We start from the raw sequence: 24,552 nt of genomic DNA on the forward strand, positions 1-24,552 counted from the left end.
TTATGAGAAAATGGTGCACAATTTATATTTATTCATTAAATGCATTCACATAAAGATTCATTCAGTCATTCATTCTATGTCTGTAAGCACTCATGGTGGGTCTAGAGCCTACTTGGAATCACAGGGCGCAAGGCATGAATTCTTATACGGTACCAGTCAAAAGTTTGAACACATCTCCTTATTAGTCATTGGTGGAATAGAGATATACACTGTTCAGAACTGTGCACCAGCCCTACCTCTGCACAGCCCAAGTTATGGTCTCAAACACATTAAGAAGTTGAGCAGTTCTACAAATGAACTCTTGACGAGGCCACAGCTGTTCACTGAAAACCATTCCAGGTGATGACCTCATGAAGCTAGTTGAGAGAACGATGAGTGTGTGCAAAGCTTTCATCAAAGCAAAATGTGGCTACTTTCGATATTCATTTACAATGTAGAATATAATAAAGAACAAAGAAAAACTATTGAATGAGAAAATGTCCAGACATATGACTGGTGCTGTACATTCACAATATGTGGAAAATGGCCCAAAACAAAGAAAACCCTCCCTGAGTGGGCGTGTCCAAATATATCCATATATATTTCCTCTTTGGCTTGCCATAATATATATATGGTCAGCAGTGCTGCTAGACATTTTAATCACTGTGTCCACTCACAGCCCATTCATAGAAATATCTACATAGTTGATCCACCTCATAGATGTAAAGTCAGAGACAGTAGCTCTTCCATTACTGCAGTTTGTGATTATTACCCTTTAGTCTTTCATCAGTGGACAATGGGGACGCTGTCCAGCAGTGACGCTGTTCTCAGTCCAGCAGTGACACTTAAATGGGTCTGATCTACTCGTACTAGCACTACACACATTAACACACCACAATGTCAGTGCCAATGCAGCACTGAGAATAATCCACCAACCACATCATATCTACTCTGGTGGTTCTGTGGGGGTCCTGATTACAAAATGCTCCTATATGGTCAGTGGAGCTAAGAGAATGAACAGTAGGTGTAGAAACGTGGACATAATGTTATGGCTGATGAGTGTACATACATACAAATAAAGCAACAGATTCATGGGTTCCCAATGCTCATTGATGAAGTGAGGGAGAGCATGAAAGCCTGTCTGGTTTGATCCCACAGAGTGCAAATGGCTGAAAAGGTTCATGTTGGCTATGACAGAAAAGCAACATTCCCGTGGTAAACCATGGGTCCTCGCCTTTATTTTAGTTATTTTTACATGTACCACCCACCCAACATTGCTGTAAATCTTGTACACCCCTTTACACACTCTAGGGATGGCATTCCCTAATCACAGTGGCTTCTTTCAACAGGATAATGTACCCTGCCACACTGCAGCAATTATTTGAGAAGCATGACCAAGAGCTCAAGATGTTCATTGGCCTCCACATTCATCATATCTCATTCTGAGTAAGCTTGTAAATACTTGTACTTGTATTAAGCAAGAACGGCCCAAATTTCCACTTGCAAAAATTTCTCAGATGACTAAAAAGTGCAATTAAAGTGAAATGTAAGGTAACAGACTGGTAAACATGCACTTGTCCTACTTTTTAATGTGCTATAGGCATCAAATTCTAAATATGTTCAACATGGTCATTCCAGTGATTTACAATAAATCTTTTACCCAAAATGTCACATTGTGATACAAACAACTACCCAAACATAACGCACAATGTCCTCTCCAGTTCAGTTAAACCACTTGTGTAAGGATGGGAAGAGTCCAAGAAATAACGCTGAAAGATTCCAGAAAACTGAAGACCAACAAAACTGTATTTTCATCCTTCCTCTAAGGATTGAGGAGGCAGAAGTCCTAGATTGCATTACCAGAAATCTGAAACAGGTTCTACCACGTGTTGTGGTGTGGTGAAAAAATAAAATCCCTGACAAAAAATTCCAAGAAAAACTAAAAGCAAGATTCTCCCACTCACTCTTTGTCTTTCTCTCTTTTTCTCTGTTTCACACTCTCTCTCTCTCTCTCTCTCTCTCTCTCTCTCTCTCTCTTTCTCTCATCTGACTCTGTTTCTCTGTCTCTCTCTTTCTCTGTCTCTCTGCATTCATGAGAGCATTATTATCAATTTACTTTTATTTTCACTTGGAAATAGATTTAGGGTAACCCTTGTTTCCAATGCAGCCAAACATTTACAAATTAAAGGGATTGAAAAAAGAAAGAAAGAAATGCATTCAAGGTAAATTAAATTAAAGTTAAAGTAGATGAATGACAAAAGAATGAAATACAATCAACATGAAATCTAAATCTGAAAAAATAAATTTTTTATTAATAAGAAATTATAAAATTAAAATCTGAAAACAAATTAAAACAAAATATAAATTTATATAAATATGTAAAAAATAGTAATAAAATTAAAATAAGTTTAAAAAAATACTACTTTTAAAATAATAGTACAATTAAATAAAAAGCGTAAAGAAAACTTCAACTCAATTAAAACACTTACAGTCTGAATGTGGCTAGAGTGACACCAGCGATATATAGTATGGAATCACAAACATCACTCACTGTAGATACTGATGGAGCACAGTGTTTCCAAAGAACACAGTTCCACTGTTCCGCAGCCCTGTGTATGTGACATCGATCTACAAACTTTTAACCGTGGATGCTTAAATTCTTCAATATTGTAGCCACACTCGAAGCATAGTGCTGAGATTCAAGGCTGGTCTGGGTGTGTAACCAGGATACTGCTTCTATTTTCCTTCACTTCAGTCACTTTCCTGAATGGCTTTGTTATCATGTTAAAATGATGTTTATCTAGAAGTTAAAAATACACACCACATACATTTAACTCCCGGATCCACAGGATACATTACACTAATGGGCTTATTTGCCATGCTAAGTCCCTCTGTTATAAGAAACCAGGGTAACACTTTATAATACGGGTGCACAAATAAGCATATATTAATACGTCATGAATTATCTCTTCATAGTATATTAATACATACATTAATGCTTATTATATCAGGAACTAACAAAGGATATACATTAATGACCACATTACTCATACATAAATCGCCATTAGCAAGGGTAAACATCAAGTATCAACATCTTGTTAATTCAATCGCTTAATTAACACTATGACTTGCCTTATTAATTAACACCCTTTGCATATTAGATCTATTTGGATACTGTGTGTTACATATCTTTGTGTTTAATTAAATAATTAAATTAACCCACAAAGGTGTTAATTAATAAGGCAAGTCATAGTGTTAATTAAGCGATTGAATTAACAAGATGTTGATACTTAATGTTTACCCTTGCTAATGGCAATTTATGTATGAGTAATGTGGTCATTAATGTATATTCTTTGTTCGTTCCTGATATATTAAGCATTAATGTATGTATTAATATACTATGAGGAGATCATTCATGACATATTAATATATTCTTATTTGTGCACCCGTATTGTAAAGTGTCACCGAAACCAGTACATAAGTGTAAATATGTGGAGTGTGACAAAGTGATGTCATGAATGCTCATAATGTTCTGTAAGCTTTTAAGTGTTTGAGTGGACGCTACCAAAAAATATTATTTAAAATCTAATGTTTAAGCCCACATTCCCTGTTATGGGCTGTTTTAAATTTATAATAAACAGATAGCTGGATATACAGCCAATACATTAAAACGATCTTTCTAAATTGATCCCTTTGTGTTGCCTAAGTAGCTCGGAAGAAGTCTATAGCAGGTATGACTTTTGTGGTGGATCATTCTCAGTGCTGCAGTGACACTGACGTAGTGGTTGTGTGTTAGTGTGTGTTGTGCTGGTATGAGTGGATCAGACACAGCAAGGCTGCTGGAGTTTTTAAAGCCCTCTGTGTCATTGCTGGGCTGAGAATAGTCCACCAAACAAAAGTATCCAGCCTATATCATCCTGTGGGTGATACCCTGTGTCCACATGTGCAGGACTAGAGGATGACCAACACAAAATGTGCAGCAACAGATGAGCTTCTGTCTCTGATTTTATATCTACAAGGTGGACCAACGAGGTATCCGAGATATCCGAGTGTCCAGCACTGCAGTGCTGAGAATAAACCATCACCCAAGTCATACCTACTCTGTGGTGGTCCTGTGGGGGTCCTGACCGTTGAAGAGGAGGGTGAAATGGGGATAAGAAAGTATGCAGAGAAGCAGGTCTTTAATCTTAGAACTACGAAGTGCTCCTGTATGGTCAGTGGAGCTGATAAAATGGACAATAAGTGTAGATTAGGTAGGAGTTCCTAATTCAGAGTCAAGCAAGGACACATTTATCAATAGATAATCCCCACGTCTGGCTACAGCTTACTGTAAAATTTTATGTCATGAATGACATAAACCCTGTTCCTAACCCTGTTTCTTTCCCTCCATTCATCTGTAGCACCACAGCGCTCACTGCTGTCATAAACCATTGATGAATTATCTCTGACAGCTGACGGCCTATAGGTTATAAAATGCTGAGATGCTTTACAGTCCTGTCATCACATGGGCCAGTCCAAAATATACTGGACCTCAAAAGTTGCTATGATACTTTAGACCAGAGGTATTTAGCCCCAGTATTTCCAGATTTTTGCTTTTTCTCTTATAAGTTGTGATGTTATATGGACTGGATAGGGTCCCTGATGACCAGTTTTGGAACCACTTCGCTATGGTTTATTTCTAGTTGCCATAAAATAGAATCACTAGAACCCTGAGGTTTTTAAACTCTGCTAAACTTTGATTTTGTCATATTAATTATTAAATGAATGCATAATGAATAATCAGTCCTGAAAGAACCTCAATATGTTATTTCTGACATACTCCACACTTCTTACATTTTTATTGTTTTATATAAAATGTCTTTTATTAGACAAGAGGCACTTCATGGAACCAGCTTGTAACACAGTCGCTCTTGTTTAATAGGTGAATACTGTGTTTGAAGCTAACTGGGTGAGTGTGTAATGCCCTGTGATAGACTGGCACCCTGTTCAGCGTGTGTTCCTGCATTGTGTCCAATGATTCCGCTTACTACAACCCTAAAAATGATGTTTATTCATTCATTTGTTGTCTGTAACTGCTTATCCAGTTCAGGGGGTGGGTCTGGTGTCTACCCGAAATCATTAGGCGCAAGGCAGGAACACAACCTGGAGGAGGCGCCAGTCCTCCACAGGGCGGCACACACTCACACATAAACTCACACCTCTGGACACTTTTGAGCAGGCAATCCACCAATGTGTATAGTTGGACGGTGGGAGGAAACCAGAGCACCCGGAGGAAACCCACACGAACAGGGTGGGTGGGGCACACCAAACTCTTCACAGACAGTCACCCGGGGCAGGACTCGAACCCACAACCCCAGGACCCTGGAGCTGTTTGACAGCAACTACCTATTGCGCCACTGCCCTAAATAAATAATTTACAAAATAAATTGTCCTCATAAATATATAAATTGCTAAATAACTTAGCAGGGAGTGTCGCAGTCACACAGCTCCAAGGACCTGGAGGTTGTGGGTTCAAGTCCCACTCCGGGTGACTGTCTGTGAGGAGTTTGGTGTGTTCTCCCCGTGTCTGCCTGGGTTTCCTCCAGATACTCAAAACTATCAGTAGGTGTGAGTGAATGTGTGTGTGTCTGTGTTGCCCTGTGAAGGATTGGCGCCCCCTCCAGGGTGTATTCCCACCTTGCGCCCAATGATTCCAGATTCCAGGCTCTGGACCCACCGTGACCCTGAACTGGATAAGCGGTTACAGATAATGAATGAATGAATGAATGAATGCATTACTGGCCATTGTTGATAGAGCTTTTGTTCTGCATATTTCAGTGAGCTTTTTTTTCACAAAACCTGCATACATTTTCTGTAACTAAGGGGCATGTTATTAATTTAAAGTCAAAGAGAATAAGGTATTAAAAGGTATTATCCTTTTTAAATATTTCATCCCTTACATTGACAGTGTGAAAACAATGCAGCTACCAGAGCACAGAAGCTCTGCAATCTCTCTACAGTGGGAAAATTAAAAAACTTAGTAGTAGTTAATGTCATTAATCAATTAATTAATTCATTCATTATCTGTAACTGCTTATCCAGTTCAGGGTTGCGGTGGGTCCGGAGCCTACCTGGAATCATTGGGCGCAAGGCAGGAATAAACCCTGGAGGGGGCGCCAGACCTTCACAGGGCAACACACACACACACATTTGCTTACACCTATGGACACTTTTGAGTCACCAATCCACTAACCACCATGTGTTTTTGGACCGTGGGAGGAAACCGGAGCACCCAGAGGAAACCCACGCGGACATGGGGAGAACACACCAAACTCCTCACAGACAGTCATCTGGATCAAACCCACAACCCCCAGGTCCCTGGAGCTGTGTGACTGACACTACATGCTGCACCACCGTGCCGCCCGTCATTAATCAATATAAACATAAATAAATGTAATAAAATATAAATATACAAATCCCATTTCCAGAAAAGTTGTGGGAATTTAATATGCAATAAATACAATCTATAATTTGTTAATTACCTTGAAGCTTTATTTAACTGATAAAAGCACAAAGAAAATATTTTATAAATTTTAACTGTATAAATTATTGCATTTTGTAAAAATGAACAAATTTATAATTTCATACAACACATTCCAAAGAAGTTGGGACTAAGGCATGTTTACCAACTGTGATACATCAAGTTTCTTTTTAATGAGACTGCTTAATCATTTGGGGAATGAGGATACAAATTGTTATAATTTTGCAAGTGGAATTTTTTGCCAATTCTGGCTTGATACAAGATTTAAGCAGCTCAACAGTCCATGGTCACATTTGTCCTCTTCATGATGCACCTTAGGAGAGAGATCTGACAAACACATGCACTGTGACTACAAGGCTATGTTGTACTAGCATATGCAGAATGAGGCCTGACATTGGCTTGCTTAAATAACCACGAAATTCACATGATATAATGTCCTTTTGATATCAGCAAATGTCTCTATAATCCCAATGTCTGTCTCAACATCAATGGAAAATACACACATACCAAAGTCACCCATGCTGTGGTCTCTGATGTACCCCCATATCATGAGATGTTGGCTTTTGCACCTGTTGATAACAATCTGTGTAGGCCCTTTTGTCTTTATGATGGAAAACCTAGCATACATATTTCATGTAAATATATTGAAACATGGACTCTTTTGGACCATTTGTGATTAACTTTGGCCCAGAAAACTTGTTAGCATTTCCATATGTATGTCTTTCTCCTTAGAATTAAGGGATTCAGGTTGTATTTCTTGATGCAGCAGATTTTGTTCACTAACTGATTGTTTTTTATGCAATGCAATCTGAGGGCCTGTGTGTCTCTCTATTTCAATACTGGTGTCCAACCTTACCCTCCATGGACTGGTATATCTCCATTCATTTATGGTCTGTAACTGCTTATTCAGTTCAGGGTCGTGGAGGGGGTGCCTGTCCCTCAGAGGGCAATACACAATCACACATTCACACCTGTGGACACTTTGAGTAGCCAATGCACCTACCAACGTGTGTTTTTTAGACCATGCAAGGAAACGGGAGCCCCCGGAGGAAACCCACACAGACACAGGGAGAACACACCAGACTCCTCACAGACAGTCACCCGAAGTGGGACTTGAACCCACAACTTTCAGGTCCATGGAGCTGTGTGACTGCGACACTACCTGCTGCGCCATCATGCCACCCTGGTATACCTCCATATGTCCTGAATTATTGCACAGTATTAAGATGATAACAAAAATTTTTTGCAATCTTGCACTGAAAAGTGTTTGAATTCTCTGACAGTACTCACATGATAAGTGAAAAGCAACAACCTATTTTTGCTTGTAAAGATTGAGCAATTGGTGAATGCCTCTTTTATACCTATTATATTCTTAAATGCTTATACCTGAGCAGGGTAAGGCCACTCCGATTGTATTAAAACTGTATTTTGCTTTTCTCAACATTTTTGGTGTGTTTTGCAGGCACAATTGTAAATTTGTTTATATTTACAAAACACAAGTTGTACACTGAAAACATTGGAAAATTTTCTTTGTAATTTTGTCAGTTAAATAGAAATTCAAAGATTTAAAAATAAATAAATCAGATTGTTTTTTATTGCAAGTTACAAATTGTCCCAACTTTTCTGGAAATTACACTTGTAAATTATGACAATTATTAATACTACTAATAATAGCTATTATTACCAGTTTTTATCCAGACTTCTTTTAAATCATTGCAAGTGCATTTCTCAAAATGCTCAGCAGCCCAGCCTTACCACTGACATTTTCACCCCCCGAAAGCAGCATGCAGTTCTTCTGTTTTCCAAAAATATGGAAAATCATACTTGATTTTGAATCCAGACAAGACAGTTTTTCATAAAAGTGCTACGTTTGGTGATAAACAGAGGGTAAATCAGTCTGTTATATTCTCAGGGGAATATTGAGAAAAAAACACCCACCGGACTGATCCAAAATATAACAGGCGCTTTAATCTATCTACCTGCTGATTCACTATAACATTGGTAATACTGTCAACTGAACCAAAAGTCTAGCATACAAATCTGTTCAACAGACTGAGCCCATCATTACTTTGACAATAAGAATAGTGATATACTAAAGACATGTTAAACTGTTGTCACATATAAACTCTGAAAAATGTGCAAAGAATCATGTCCAGATATTTTCCTGAGCTGCCCTTTCACACCTGTAGCGTACTACCAGAGATTTTTTTAATGTCAGATGCCTTCTTACAGTTGGAAATATTCTGCATGGTTCTGGCATGGGGCGACACCTGTTTAGAGCATGCATGAGGCATAGTGTAAGTCCACTGTGATTCTCCAGAACATGGCTCTATTGACAAATGGGCACACTGTAACATTACCCAGACTTTGTTCTGGTAATAAGTTCACACATACAGCTCCTCCAGGTAAAGTCCAGAAAAATGTGGGCTACTGTGCATGTGTAAAAGCGACTGACGTGCTCATTGTTGAGGAGGACATTTGCACTCCCGTGTGGAACAGATCCTAAACGTGAGTGAGTACGTGAGAAACAGCTACACCACAGGTGCAAACCGAATTTGGAATGAAGTATTTTGCAACACAGTTGTTAAACCGATTCACATATTAACTTTCTTATTAACACATAGTAAAGTGAATTTTCTTATTTTTTAAACCATTACATTTAAATATAAAGCAAAGGTACTATTTCCAATCTGTTCTAAATATTAAATATGGATGATTTAAATAAGGTTTTGAGTTATTTGTTCAACCTAGTCTTACTTTAAAATGTAATTCACCTTTATTTTTCATCCGTGTAAATGTATTTTCTGGGACACAAATGGCACCCAAAATAGTGGAATCGGGGAACATAAAACAAGCCGACATTTTGTGGAGTCGCCCCAGAGATTAAAGAAATAGGAGCTGCTCTTTTAATGCAAGGCAAAATAAAGGCGAAAAACTTAAGAGAAAGTGCAAACGCCACACGACAATGTGTCCTCCATCCCTCACTCCCCCTCTCCCTCTCCTCTCTCTCCCCTCTCTCTCCCCCTCTCTCTCTCTCCGGGAGAATGCCCGTGTTGTAGTGACAGCGGAGAGGACGGGCTGAGCGGAGTCATGCAGGCCCGAGGAGCGCCGCAGGCCCGCCGTCGATAACGCGCTCCCATCGACACAACCGCCTACACCGCGGCGACTACAACGGGTAACGATCGCCGGGCCAAACGAGCGGGAGATGGCGAGGGAACGGAGGGAGAAAGGCGAGAGGGAGCGAGGGAATGAGAGAGAGATCCATTTCGGGTTTCTGTTGATTCAACGCAGCCGCCATTTTGTTGACAGTTCGTGTTTTTAATAAGCTGAGCGGGGCTCTGCTCCGTCTGCGCTCCGCGGCCTCTCCGCATATCTCCGCGCCTCGGGAGACGCCTGGGTTTTATTATCGCTGATTTTGTCGGCCTCCTGCGTGTGAAGAATCACTTAAAGCTCAAAGTGGGCGCCTCATTGAGCTAACCTTACGTACGTGCAGATCTCTCGCAGTTAGCCAGCTAACGTTAACGTTAGCCGTACGCCAGCAATGTGCCACTGACAGGACACGTTACCAGAGACTCGCTGCTCGGAGCCTGGAAATCTGATTTGCTCCTTTTAGTTTAACTGTAAACCTAATTTCACTGGCACTGGGCTCATCGTGTTCAGCCACGTTGCTGGAAAGCAATCTTCCCCTCATAAACGAAGCTTGGAAATGAGAAAATGAGAGCTAAGGTTAGCTCGTCCGTAACATATCGTTAGGGCTGCGATAGGAGCAGCTAGTGATACATACAAACAAAGTAGCGCTAGATATTCGGGCTTCTCTGCCGTTACGGCAAAATAAACCACGTCTTTGCAAAATGAAGGAATTTTCGTCCAACGCAAAACTAAACAGACAGAGACATGTCAATGTTTTTAAGCACATGCACTGTGTTCATTTGTGTTCATGTGTTATGCCAGTGTTATAACGTTTGTTATTACTGCTACTTGAAATGCAAAGTACATCATGATCACAGAAGTTGCATTCTCCTTGTACTTTAAATGTTATCATGTAAAATGATGTGTAGATAAAGTGTTGCAGCACGTGAAAAACAAATATCGGTCGTTTAATTTATGGAAGTTTCTGAATCTGATGTTTATCACTGTTACCGATCTATCACTTGTCATATTTCGCTGGCGATGGTATGTTTATCCAGGCACCTTTAACCTGAGTGTTGTATTAACTGTCTATTTTGGATAACAGCGCGGCTATTTCTCTAATGTGACTCAGTCTGGGGTCAGTGGATTTCGGCTATCGTTTCTAGCTTCGTTGGGCTCCTAAGCCAGGACTTACGAGGATAAATAGGAGCTATTTTCAGACCCAAGGGAGTTTTATACCATGCCTGGATGCTGGCGATTGTTTTCCTCCAGATTTTTGATATATATCTTTTTCTTTCTGTCTTGTTTTTCATCGGGACCTCGACAGTTTTCAACACCCTTTTCCCGAAGGAACCATGTTGCTACACACGGAGAGTGGATTTTGATCCAAATTATGTGATCCCTGTTTTCCGACGTTTAAATCAGGGTGAGTTGAGACGGCTATTCTTTACTTTACTCTTATTTCACTGTGAAACATTACGAGGTAGTGGGAGGTAAAGCTACATTCACGCCAGGGAATGTCAATACACAAAACGGTTAGGCTTTGGGATCCACATGTTTGTGTGTTTGTATTTCTTTTATGACTTCCTCAGCTCTTGCCAGAACTAACGATGGAAGTGAGTAGCTAGTCTCTCATTACTGCAGGGGAAAAAAGGTGTAGCCAAATTGCACAGCTTGCTGTTTTAATTTTTGAAGTCTGCCTTCAAGATCCAAGACTTTTATTAGTCATTTGTAGCAAGTAGGCTGTGTTGGAATTCAGACTGGCGGCTCTCTTGGGTTAACAACAGAGAATATTAGCCGTGCTAAATGTCCTCTAAGGACTAATGCCTTTTTTGTTGTGTAGGTGTAGGTAGGTATTCACTGTGTTTCAAAATTATTGCTATAATCCTTGTCTTTTGAGGCTCATTGTTTTAAGCCTTGTGTGTTTATATAATGGTTCAATTGGGTTATTTTCCAGTGGTCAGAAACGTGTTTTTTTTTTTTTTGGACAGGGAAGGGAACTTGAAAAGAGTTAAACTGTGATGTGATTGTGCACCTGTCAGTGATTTGGTGCCCCAGTGGTAAAGAGCAAGTCATCCTGAAGAACCTCAGTTGTAGTATGGGTCACTGCATGTGCACTATTGCTTGATCCTTGTGTGCTGGTTTGCATGTGAGCAGGGAGCTTCTTTTACTGACTGACCGCTCAGCAGCTGATAAGGGGAAGAGAGAGAGTCTGTCTGGAACCTCTAAACCACCCCTGACCTCTGACCTGCAGTGAGGTTATTTGCTGCCAAGGAAGGAGGAATTCCCACCATAGACATGCTGTGTCTTCTCCACAAGCTGATAAAGTATCTTTCTCAGTTTAGATATGCAATAAGCCCAGTCTCAAATGGATTGCTGATTGCCCCATTATTTAAAAAGAGCAGCTTTACCTCTGGAATACGTGGCAGAAAATGCATGCATCAGCTTTATCCAGCAGCAGTAGCACACTGTACATTGTTCGTTTTAATGGGGTTCACTTCACTGACTGAAAGCGATGGACCCTGCAAAACATACACAGAGTAATGAGAATGATAAACGATAGGGATGCCACTGACATCTGTCCTCATTTTTTCATCGTCTTTTCCGTATGTAGCCTCCTAAACCATTAACGAGGAAAAAAAAAAAAAAACAGCATTTATGCACTATGCTACACAAAAGACTGAGTGATGGAGGTTGTTGGAAAAGGAAAAGTAGCACAAAGTTATTTAACTGTGTCTACTCTGCAGTGTATACTGTGGCTTCTTTTTTTTCTCCTGTTATTTTCCCAGTGCCATCTGTTTACCTCCAGCCTCACAGTATGTTGATGAATTCCTGGATATTTGACTCTTGTTTGTCTCGAGCATCACTGTACTTTTACATCTCATTCTTTACAACATTCAGCGTGGAAACAGTGCAAGTGGTTTATAGTAACAAAATGTCTTTCCAGTTAAAAAAAAAGTTTCATTGAGGCTGTCACTGCCAGCCAGCTGCAGAAGTTACAGAGGAGAAGGTGTGGAGGGAAAGGCAGTTCTGCTTAAAGTGGAAGTGACAAAAACAGGAGAAGGTGCTGTATGGGAATGAATAATGGGTTTTGTTATTTATATTTAATAATAGAAAATATAAGAGTGAAGGCTCATAATGCAGTATTTGAAAACATGTTTTTTAATTATGTCTCTCCTAAGGTATCTAGAAAGAAGTCAAAAACCACAATGATTCACTGTCTGATTTCCCCAGTAAAACTCTATTTGTTTGCAGCACTTTTTCAGTAAGTAGTTTTGTTTATGTTTTTTTTCTTCTAAACTCAACGAGCATTTGAAGAGGATTGAATAACACTAACAAATAAGCTTGTAAGACCTAGAACACTTAGGATATAGTGGAGTGATTGTCACTGAGGGAGGGACAGACAGAGGAAAGTGAAGGAAGGAGGGAGGGAGCACTGGAGAAAATGTGTTTTCGATTAGCAGGAACACAGCGACTCTAGTTTGACCGCTGTACTGTGAGCTTTCCAAGTGAGTAAGAGACAGAGAGTGTAAGTGAGTGATTGGAAAAGGAGACGGAAGAAAGAGGTAGTTTGTGGGGGTGGCACGATGTGGTTAAAGGGTAAGAGGAATGATGTGACTGTGGAGGGTGGTATGTGAAAATGGGGATCATTGAGAGAAAAGGGTTTTAGAGATATGGAGTGAGTAATCGTAGTAAACACTGAAATGTGGGCGTGGGGAAAGTCAGGCAAGACTCCAAGTCCAGGACCACAGTTTATAGTGACACTGATCCGGCGAAAAGCAATTTACCAGCACAGAGCGCAGTCACTAATGAAAGTACATCTTTCCATTAGATTTCACATGGCTCTTTTCCGTTGCTTGGATCAGTAAACAGCCTTGCTCACAGGCATACGATTTAGATGATCCAAGCACTCCTAATAGACTCTTTGAGCTGCCGTTAAGCTTTTGGTCTCAGTGGGGCATGAAGAAACCGTCTGTATGCCTCTTCTCTCTTCTTCTGCCTTTCTCTCCCTCTCTTGCTCACCCCTGCTCTCTGGTTTTGATTGGCTGTCGTGGAGGGCTGGAGAAGGCAGCCAGATCCTCTGACTCCCAGAGGGCTGTATGTGCTTAGGTCACAGCTCCGACTTGCCTCTCAATGACTTCACCCGTAGAATGCACCTGCTCTGGGCAGACCCTGTGCTAAATCACTCTGGGGTTGGAGAATTGGAGAGAGCATGAAGCTGAACTAACAAGTGGACAATGTGGCTAAAATTTATCTTGATTTTTGATAGGCATTTTAAATACAAATTTTGTGTTATGATATTTTGTTTTGTGAACTAAATTAACAAAAAAATGCAGTAGAAGTTGAATGAGTAGAAAGGCTTTTCTTCATAGAATCGGGTTCAGAATCTAGGTCTGTATTTGCCCTTTCAAATACAAAGCTGGAGATTTTTTGCATCATACACATTGTCACAGCTGGAAATGTTCTGTATGCTTTAGGCGAGTTTGTAGTGGTGTGTGTGAGGAATGGCATGATTCTCTGGAACATTACCGGCTCTATTCATTCATGCAATCTCTCTAATATTACCCTGACATTGTACTAGGGGCTAGCAGGATAAAGTCATCTGTACATGTCCAGTACAGATGTAAAGAAACTTTGCATTGACACATACAGCTCCCCTGGGTAAAGTGCAGAAAAGTTCTGGGTTACTGTGGATGCGTGAAAAGAGCTTTATGGTGCTTTTCCACTGCATGGAACCTATACGACTCGACTCAGCTAGGCTCTTTTGCTATTCCACTAGCCAAATGTGGTACTTGGTCCCTGGATCCAGGTACTTTTTCAGTCCCTACTCTCGCTGGGTTCCAACCGTGCTGAGTAGGTACTAAATAGTGACGTGTAAACCGTACAGAGCACTGATTGGCCACAGAGATATGTCAGTCACCACGAAATGCAGAGCTCACTCAAATCCAGCACAAAATGCCTTTTGTAAAATCTCTTAAATTACAGCAGTTTTCACATTTATTTTTATCAGACTCACAAAGGCAGCTCATAACTTTACTTTAAAGTGTTTTGAAGAGGTTTCTATATGGCTTGGGTCGATGGCCGAAGCCGAATGTGCAACAAGGAAAACTGATCTGTGAGAAATGGGGTGCTGAACCGTAACCGTTTTCAGTCCACAATACAAAAGCAACACGGGAATACATGATGAGTAAACACCACCGCCATTGTTGTGCTTTCCAAAATCTGCGATTCATGTTACAGTCTGGGTTTTGCGACGTCACAGGCTCTATTTTGCAGGGGAGCTGTGCTAGTGGAAAAGCAACAAGCTTTAAGTGAGCCGAATCAAGTAGAACCGGACCCATGTAGTGGAAAAGCAACATTAGACAGATACATCAGAATTAGGCATCTTGATTCATCCTGTTAGTGAGAAGTAGAAGTGTAAAGTCACAAGAAATTTGTAGTCAGCACTATACAGAGGCTGAAAGGTTACAAGTCTCAGTTTGGTTGCATTTAGTTAAATTTCCAGCCATGAACAATCAACAACATCAACCAAAAACAAATAAAGATAAATAAATAAAATATATTGTTTCTGTGATGGAATGGTACTGCACAGCTGCTAAAAAGTTGTGTTGATAACTGTATGGTTGGGAGCAGTGACATGACTGGTATGAGAAGCCAAGCAGTTAACCAACTTAATGTAAACAATAATAAAAATGCAAAACTAAAGAAGTAAAGATACTTTGAAATAAATCATGCTGCCTTATTTTATGGATATTTTTAAAAAATATATTTTTTATCATTTTATTACCAGGTTTTTAAAGGGTCTTGCTTAGATAGTGTTTTAAAGTGAGCAGAATGCTTTAGTGACAGTGGGCTCTTATGCTAAAATATCTTTAGATTATAAATTTTACTGCATATGTGACCCTCTACAGAGGTAAAGACTATAATTCTCTATAATAGATTATTAATTATATAATAGCCTCTGTGGGCTGTTAACTGCAAAAAGAATGATGTAACTTATTAAAGTAAATGACATTCTGCAAAGAAGATTAGGCCAATTCGTGGAATAGTCCAAAAATGAAGTACAGTCATGCAGTTATTATTTGTGCATTTTACAAATTTGTTGTGTCTGGTCTGTCCTTGTAACTTAGCAAGTCTGGCAAGTGACTGGAACCAGCGTAATGAACTGCCAGTCCTCTGGCATTGTTGATAAACATTGGAAGATGATGCATAAAATATGCGAGGTTCAATGAGAAGAATGATCTACTGTGTGTTTGGCTGTCATGAATTTAGAAAGAAAAAATGTTTCTGAAAATTCCCCTTTCCATGTTGCTTCTCCATTTGATCAATATTTGACCCGGTGTGGTACTATTCAACAATGACACTTGTTTGCTTAGTGGAATAGCTGTATTTTTCTCAACTGTAGTTCACGACTGTAATCAAAATACACATTTTAAAAAGTTCAGATGTTTCCTCACTATTCGCTAACTCTCAGGTCTGTTTGTGCGCTCAAAACCAGTCTAATGTGGCTGCAAATGAATGAAAAATCAAAGTATACTACTTTTTTCTCTCTTTTTCTTCTCATGGCAGAGGCATCTGGATGTTTTTTCACAATGGAGAGAACTCCAAATGTTAATGTCGCTCCTTCCAACTGCATGCTAGCTACACTGATATTACTCTTGAATTTAAATAAATTGAATATTGACCCACTGAATAATTAGCAGTTTTGCTTTTCAGAGTTACAGTTAGTTTTGAATTTAATGTGTGCAATGTGCCCTGGTGGGCCTTGCATAGATTTAATGTATGCAGTATGGACTAGTGAGCCTTGAATAGAGTGCAAAACGTAAAAAAAATAAAAACAGTTCCCTACTAGCATGACATTCCTGAGCCTGACTTCGTTTAGCTGGACTTGAGCTTTTTCCCCTCTCACTTTGAGGTATTTGTATTATAAAAACAGAAATGGGTTCATAAGACTGTAATGTTTAGTTTAGTACTGTGCCAATAATATGTAAACTATGTAACCTATGGGACCCTGCAGGGGTCATCTTTCATTATAGAATAGAATTCATTGGTATCCTATTTTTTTGAGAAGCCAGTGTTATTTGCTGAACCTTGATTACTGTTTTCCAGTGAGTATGAGTTTGTCTAATCTCCTTTTTCTCTTTTTATTTCCCTAGTTTGAAGGTGAAGAGGGCCGGGAAGCCAGGAAAGGACAACATTGCTGCAACCCAACAAGGATTTCTCCTCAACTTTTACAATTCCCCCCTTCCCCTTCCCCTCTACCCCTTTCCCTCCTCCTACTGAATATCTGAAACCAGTTCTAAAAACTGAATCTCGTGAGTACACACTGTCTTGCTCAATCTCCCCTTCCAATGGATCAGAGGACACAGGGGGGGCCCACCACGCCACCCCCTCTCCCTGCAAATGCTGTGCCAGTGGAGCGTGAGAAGGAGGGAGTAGGTGGCCAGAAAGAGGATGAGGAGGAAAAGAGGAAGCGAGAGAAGGAGAGAGATGGGGTGCTTGCCAACCTCTGCAGCTCTGAGAGTGGCCCTGGTGATCAGCAGCAGCAGCAGCAGCAATCTCCACAGTTTTCTGTCAAAGAGACCAGCTATTCAGAGGGCAATGTCAAGCTTAAGATAGGCCTACAGGCCAAACGAATGAAGAAGCCCCCTAAAATCCTAGAGAACTACGTATGCCGACCAGCCTTTCGAGCTACTGTTAGACATGGGGCACGAGGAGGCGGACGAGGCAGTCGTCGGGGTGGATCCAGCGATGGAAGTGGTACCACAACGAGTCCGCCTCATGTTAAAGAAGCAGAGAAGGGCCCTACCATTAACCAAGGAGTGCCTCAGTTGTCAGGTGTTCCAGCTGCTACCATACCCACACCTTCTCTTCCCCCTCCCACTTCCACCAGCACTGCCTTTCCTGTGAATGGGAGTGCACCAGCTAAACGGGTAAGTGGCAGATGTGGAAAGTAATGAATAACATTTACTTGTGTTACTGTAATTGAGTAGTTTTTTGTGTACTTATTAGTTTTTAGTAGTATTAAAAATCTGTAACTTTACTTTTACATAAATCCATTTTGCTTGAAGTATTGTACTTCATTACATTTTAAATCACATACATCACTAAGTAACAATGTAAATCAAATTGTTCACCGGAAACTACCGGAGTGAATGACGGGCTGGAGAGCAATCTACCTCTAAAATCACAAGAAATATGTAGATGGACTAGTCTTTTACCGGTGCAGACCCAGCTGAATGCGAAACCCTGTTGAATTCTGAGTTACTCTGGAAAGAAATGAACCTTTGGTCATATTTATCGGACCACTTCGACTTCAGGTGCAAGGAAGGTGACATCTTTATAATGCAGTGTAAGCTGTGTTTACCAAGAGAGAATTAGCAGCTTATAAAAACCCAACGTCAAACCTGTGCATGTAAAGCGTGTACAGGTACGTTAAATAATAGTTGCGCTGTTGCATTGATAGTTAAAAATAAGTAATTGGCAAAAAATATATCAGTGTGTTGGTTGTTTTTTTCTGTTGTAGACAGTGCTTAGCTCTATAGCACTTAGCAGACTGGAAGAAACCCGTGAACTAGAAGAAAGCTGACTACTGACTAGGCATATGTACTTCATACATACCCACTTCAAAACAAAACACACACACTGTTAAAAAGTAACTAAGTAACTTTTACTCATTTCAATTGCACTACTTTTTACTTGATTACATTTTTATACTGGTAATTTTACTAGTACTTAGTAATTAATGAAATTTCATCAAAGTAACAGTACTTTTACTTGAGTGGAATATTTTAGTACACTTCCACCTCTGGTAAGTGGATTCCCTGTTTCATCCAAGAGTGTTTTTTTGATCATGAAGTTTAAAGGAGCTGTTTTTATTGGGTCTCTAAGGGAATTTAAAGCAAAGAGACTGGAAGGAGTTACATGACAAGTCTCCTGCTATGGGCTTTGATTAAAAGAGCCAAACGAGCCTTTTGGAGAGTATGTAGTGTTCAGCTTTCATGGCTGATGTGCATTAAAATTATTTTCCTCCTTTGACATGTTTTTAGCTATTTACCCAGACTCTAGCAAAATATTCGTACAGTATTTTATGTGTAATTCATTTATTCATTTTAACTTTTCATTCATTTTTATTTTTCCTTCTGTGTTCATTTCTGTCATGTATAGGTATAATCCTTTACTCCTCCATAAGTTAAAAATAATTTTATTATTGTTATGAACTCTATTTACTGATCACAATTATGCATTTTTCTTCTTGGCCTCATTCACTTCGGTCTACATTAAAATCTTTCTCCCTCCTCTCAAGTTTCTTAGTTCACCTAAAAATAATTCCTCATTGATTAATAATTTGAAATGTTGTTATAAATTAGGTTGATCATTATTTTTTTTTTGTCTATGCTAGGGTCCACCAAAGCTGGCCTGCAAGTCAGAAGGAAAGGCAGATGTGAAATCCATTGCACATTTGGAAAGACCCCTTAATCTGCACCGTTCGGTAACAGAAAGCAAATCACACTCCTCTGGAAAGAAGAGCCTTGTACCACAGTCCAACCTCTCAACACCTTCTTCTCCAACACCTAGCCCCACTGCATCAACTACACAGGAGCCCAAGATGGATGGAGTCACAAAAAGCCCTCAGTACGCTTACGCAGATAACCAGAAGGAGCAAGAAAGAGGAGTTCAGAATTGGGGTACACCCACAGTCACAGAAAAACTTGCGCAGCTCATAGCTACTTGTCCACCCACTAAGTGTCCTAAGCCCAAAGCCCGTAAAGTGTCACCAGCTTCGACACACAGTAGCTCTCCCCCATTAATCTCCAATTTGCAGAGGCCCGAGCGGAATAGGAATACGTATTCCAGAGCTGTTCACCTTGCTCCTCCTCCACCTGTCTCACGGCCACCAGGCCGTCCATATGGCTCAAGAAACAAAGACAGCATTCTGGAAAAGTTATCAAGCTTACCCAGAAAAGAGGAAGCTGATGGACTTTCAAAGGGGATTACAAGCAGCAACAGTCCCAACACCATTTCAGCAGTATCATGCAGCAACAGCCGCTTTACAAACATCGCAAATGATATCAACGACAACAATAACAGCAATGGAATGAAATCGCAGTCCCGCCTTGGGCACTGCCCACCTCATTTGTCCGCACCTTCTCTTTCCTCTTTGTCCTCCTTAGAGAGGATAGGGAGTGGGAGCAGCCACCAAGGGATCCCTACGTCCCTTATTTCACGTGTCAGAGCAAGCCCCTCACAAACAGAGGAGACCCCAGAAAGAGAGAAGGAGCGGGACAAAGAACTAGATAGTCCGAGAGACTTAAGCAAAGGTTCTTCCCCAGTAATATTAGGGAAGCAAGACACTAAAGAGAAGCTGCCAGTATCCATACCTCGAAGTGAGAGGGGAAAAAGCTCAAGTCCAGCTAAACGAAGTCCGGCTCAGGAATGTCATGCTAGTAGGGAACTTAGCCCAGCTGAGTCCATCAAACATACTGCTTTTTCTTTTAACCCTTCTGTTACTAGCAGTAGCCCAGCACCATTTTGTGATGACCATGAGCCTGCATCTCCTGCATCCCTGGGAGAACAGGACTCAAAGCCCTTGAAAAAGCGCAGAGGTCGACGACCTCGTTGGACTAAGGTGGTCAGTCGAGCTCAAAAAGCAGTGCAAGATGCTGCTTCTCCTGAGCCCACTTCACCACTGATTGCAGGCCTTACTTCTTCTCCACCCATTCGCCGGCCAGTGGGAAGGCCCCCCAATGCTAATCGTGTACCCCAGGTTGTTTCCCAGCTCTTTGCACCTCCACCCAAGAAAAGAGGTCGCCCTAAATCCAAAATGCCCAGGCTTGATGCCCCTGCACGTGGTCGCCCACCCCTGAAGCCAGCTCCATTAAAAGTATACTCCATACTTAAGTCCAAAGAGGAGCAGGATCCCCCTGTTTTGCACCCAGAGGTGGACCTGAACCCTCCTAAACCCATGCCACGGAAACGAGGGAGACCGAAACGCTTGCCTCCTACCCTACCACAGGAGACTCAGCCACCAACATTAGCGCCAGAGTCTGGGGATGCTGCATGTGGTGACAAGGGCTTTCGCAACAAGGGCAATGGGCAGCTTATAATGAAGACGATCATAGGTAAGATCAACAAGATGAAGACAATAAAGCGAAAACGCTTCCTCAGCCAGATCCTGTTGGGATCAGGTTCAGGAGCAGATCAGGATACCTCTAAAAATACAGGCATGTCAGGAACAGTGGCTACTGCAACACAGTCTCTCTCAACACTTGCTGCAACGTTCGGTGGAAAACTGGGACCTCAGATCAATGTGAGCAAAAAGGGGACAATATACATGGGTAAAAGAAGAGGTCGCAAGCCAAAAACAAACGCCAGCTTGTTGCCAGGGGCACCTACACCACCACCTGAACCTTTCTTAACCCCAAATACATCCTCCCCTCACCACTCACACCAAGCTTCTCAGGCTTCACAAAACCAGCAGCATCAAATGCCTCCCTCTGATATCTTCCCCTCTCCATCACTTTCCCAGTCCAGTGGGGGTCAAAGCCCCATCAGTGAAGCTAGCTTTGTTGAACCAGGTTCAGTGCACTTCATGTCCCACCCACACTGCAGCCACTCCCATCAGAGCCACCATTCATTTTCTTTTACCCCACCAACGTTTTCAGCACCTTCTCCTCGTACCCTGGGAGGTGCAACATCTACACACCCCTCTCAAAAGAAGCCTTCTTGCAGAGGACACCACCACCACCACCACTACCGGCAACACTACCATTATCGTAAACTCTCACCTCCCAGGCCATTATTGCCCACTTCTCCTGCTCCACTTAGTGAGTTGAAAGAAGCTACACCTTCACCTGTCAGTGAGTCGCACAGTGAGGAAACAGTGCCCAGTGACAGCGGCATTGGAACCGATAACAACAGCACCTCAGATCGTGGTGAGAAGGCTGGGAGTGCCAGTGGCTTAACTGGGGTTGGAGTCCCACAGGGTATGAATAGTGGGCTACTAATACCTGGCTTGATGGGGTCATCAGTTGGGGTTGGAGTAGGGATTAACCCCAGAGGCAGTAGGAGACATTCATCATCAGTGCTTCTTGATCGTCCCTCACCTACACCTTCCCCACTTGGAGCAAGATCATCACCTGACCCACGCCGACCACACCCAGTGGCTCCTCCTTCAACACTAGTTGGACACAAAGAGAAGCACAAGCATAAATGCAAACGCCGTGGACATGGTTGCCCAGGCTATGACAAGTTGAAAAGGCAAAAGCGCAAACGCAAGAAGAAGTACTTGCAGTTGCGTTCACGAAGACAAGATCCTGATTTCCTGGCTGAGCTTGATGAGATTTGTGTGCAGCTTAGTGAAATACGAATTTCACACCGTACGCCTTCCCTTCGCTTGGGCAGTAGCTTGGGTCTGGGTGCAGGCCCAGCTGGCACAAGCCGTGGGACTGGCTTGGCCAGTTCCAGAACAGGCAGTAGCATTGGAAGTGGAACAAACCCCCCACCTCATCATTATTTGCATAGAGACCTTTTGCCCACTATTTTCAGAATTAACTTCAGTGGGTATTATTCTCCCCACCCCGCCTACCCTTGTGATTCTCTGCACTATGTTCGGAAACCTGATCTCAAGAAAAAACGTGGAAGGCCCCCAAAGCTGCGGGAGTCAATGTCAGAGGTGCCTTTTGTTCCTGGGCTAGGATTCCCACTTTCCAGCGGAGGGTTTTATCACCCTTCTTATGGTGTTCCTTATTCATCTGCCCCTCTTGGACTTGGTTATTATCGGGGCTATCCCACAGCCAGTGCACTATACCCACATCCCCACCATCAAGCTCCTCATTCAGGACCATCCCATCATGGGCACCATTCTCCTTCCTTCCCCCCTCCTCCGCCTTCATATGTTCATCACCATCACCCATCCCACCTGCTTCTTAACCCATCTAAGTTCCACAAAAAGAAGCATAAGCTGCTAAGGCAAGAGTGTCTAGGTGGGGGTCGTTCACCAGTGCTCTACCCTGCTATGTCCTCTGAACTGTCATTTGGCTGGCACCACAAACACAAGCACAGGCATAAGCATCGTGAGCGTTGTGTCGAGGAAGGAGGTGATGATGGTGCAGGAGGAGTTGGAGGAGGCAGAAGTGGAGGTGAGAGCTTGGGGACAGGACGAAGTGAGCGAGGAAGACGAGGAGGTAGCATGGAATCTCTCCAGCGTTGTGGATATGGTCGAGATGGCTCAGCTGACTCCAGTGCCAACAAGCAGGCCGCTGCCACCTCTGGCAACTCTCCTTCTTCCTCCTCATCATCCTCTGCCGAAAGGTACAAGCGTAAAGAAGCCTCTATGTCTTGTCTGGGACCTTCACGGCTATCTTTGGCCCAAGGGAGTCGGGGACATCACCCTACGGACACCTGGTTTAGGATGGGCAGCTCAGATGTTGATTACTCTAAGCTCTCTCGCAACCAGATCCTCAGCCAGGGTGCATTCTCTGATGCACATGGGCAGGACCCAGTAGGGTGCTCAGACAGTGAAGAGGAAGATCCTACTTCAGCTAACGAGGAAGAAGGTTTGGGCTCCCACCACACCAACCTGTTTGCTTCTGCCCTCACTCGGACGTCCCTAAAGGGCAATCGAGGCAGAAAAGGTGGAAACGCAGAGAGTTCGAGCCTGATACGATTGGACAGACCACAGCGAACCGATCGATCCACATCTGCTGAGAGGAGAGAGTCTGGTGAGTTTAATGGGTGTTCAATTATTGGTTCATTACTTATGAATTAATGAAACAGCCTATTATATTTTAATTGAAAATTATATTGCTTTAAAGCATCTTGACTTTCGATTGAATCTGGATCAGAGCTTGGGCCTCTTGAGACGGCCTGAATTCAACGTGACATTGTGAAGGTTACAGAATTTATACAGTTAAGTGTAGTCATAGTCCAAATATAGCAATTACTTGTGTCCTCCAGAATTCTTTGCTGTAATTTGATTGGACAACAGCTTCTTTTGCCTCAGTAGACTCCAAATGCTGCTGTATTGCTAAAGATCAGGATGTTGTTGACTGTACTGATTTCACTGTCAGGCTGTCATCGCAAAATAATCAGACAATGTGGTTGATATCTGCTCAAATCTACTGTTATGTTTCTAATATCTAAAGCCTCCACAACATGAATGCCTCCCACAGAATGAATGCTGCACCTTGCTTTAAATAGCAGCAAGAGGGAAGAGTAATGGCTTTGCGGCAGTATTCTCACTGCACTCCAGAGCTCTTTTAAATGCGCTGGACTTGAGATTGTTTTTTAAATGTTTACTCCAAACGCAGGGTTTTTGTTGTAAAAAAAATGCTAGAATTCTCTGACACATGCTGTACACACAGCACCTGGTCAATAACGCTGAACATGGTGATATCCAGTTTTTTATGCTGATAAATGGAGTGTGTGTGCTTGTACTGACAAGCATCTCTGCAAAGGTGTAAGAACACTTTTGAGACAAAATTACTACAAAAAACTACTTTGAGAAATTCAGAATTAGACTACAAAACGCTGTGTCATCAAGAGGTCATTGACTAAACATTTGGGCTGTTGTAGTTAGAAGCCTAAATAAATTGCACTCTCTTTTACCAAATTTTCTGAAATGTGCTTAAAGTTTGCAAAAGGCTTGAATGGAATGGCTGATTATTATTGCATTTGTATAAAAGCTGAAATAGCTGTCAATAAAAAAAGGTTGTAATAAGAGAATCCATATCCATGAATCTATGTTCAAATGTAAATGTGAAAATACACACAGAAATATATGTTTAATAAATAAATTTATTATATAAATAAAATTTATTTATATAAATTTTATAAAAATAATTTATATAAAAATAAAAAATAATAAATGTTTGTAAATAAGTTATAATACACTAAAGTAACAGATAAAGGATTTGTGTGTT

General features: G+C 41.5%; 1 protein-coding gene across 3 annotated transcripts in view; it reads left to right on the forward strand.

The window, feature by feature from the left end:
- Positions 1-9,544: 9,544 nt before the first annotated feature.
- ash1l (ash1 (absent, small, or homeotic)-like (Drosophila)) overlaps positions 9,545-24,552 on the forward strand; it is a 43,233-nt gene continuing 28,225 nt past the window's right edge. Inside the window, exons 1-4 of one of the 3 annotated variants that reach the window (XM_066673689.1) lie at positions 9,545-9,674; positions 10,956-11,054; positions 16,786-17,562; positions 19,032-23,352. In XM_066673689.1, coding sequence (XP_066529786.1) covers positions 16,981-17,562; positions 19,032-23,352 — 4,903 coding nt within the window. In that variant the 5' untranslated portion in view covers positions 9,545-9,674; positions 10,956-11,054; positions 16,786-16,980. Of the gene's footprint in view, positions 9,675-10,158; positions 10,226-10,955; positions 11,055-12,808; positions 12,894-16,785; positions 17,563-19,031; positions 23,353-24,552 lie in introns of those variants that run through there. The other 2 variants (XM_066673690.1, XM_066673691.1) reach the window with 2 other exon arrangements.

The sequence above is a fragment of the Hoplias malabaricus genome, chromosome 6, assembly GCF_029633855.1.
Source record: "Hoplias malabaricus isolate fHopMal1 chromosome 6, fHopMal1.hap1, whole genome shotgun sequence".
NCBI lineage: Eukaryota > Metazoa > Chordata > Actinopteri > Characiformes > Erythrinidae > Hoplias > Hoplias malabaricus.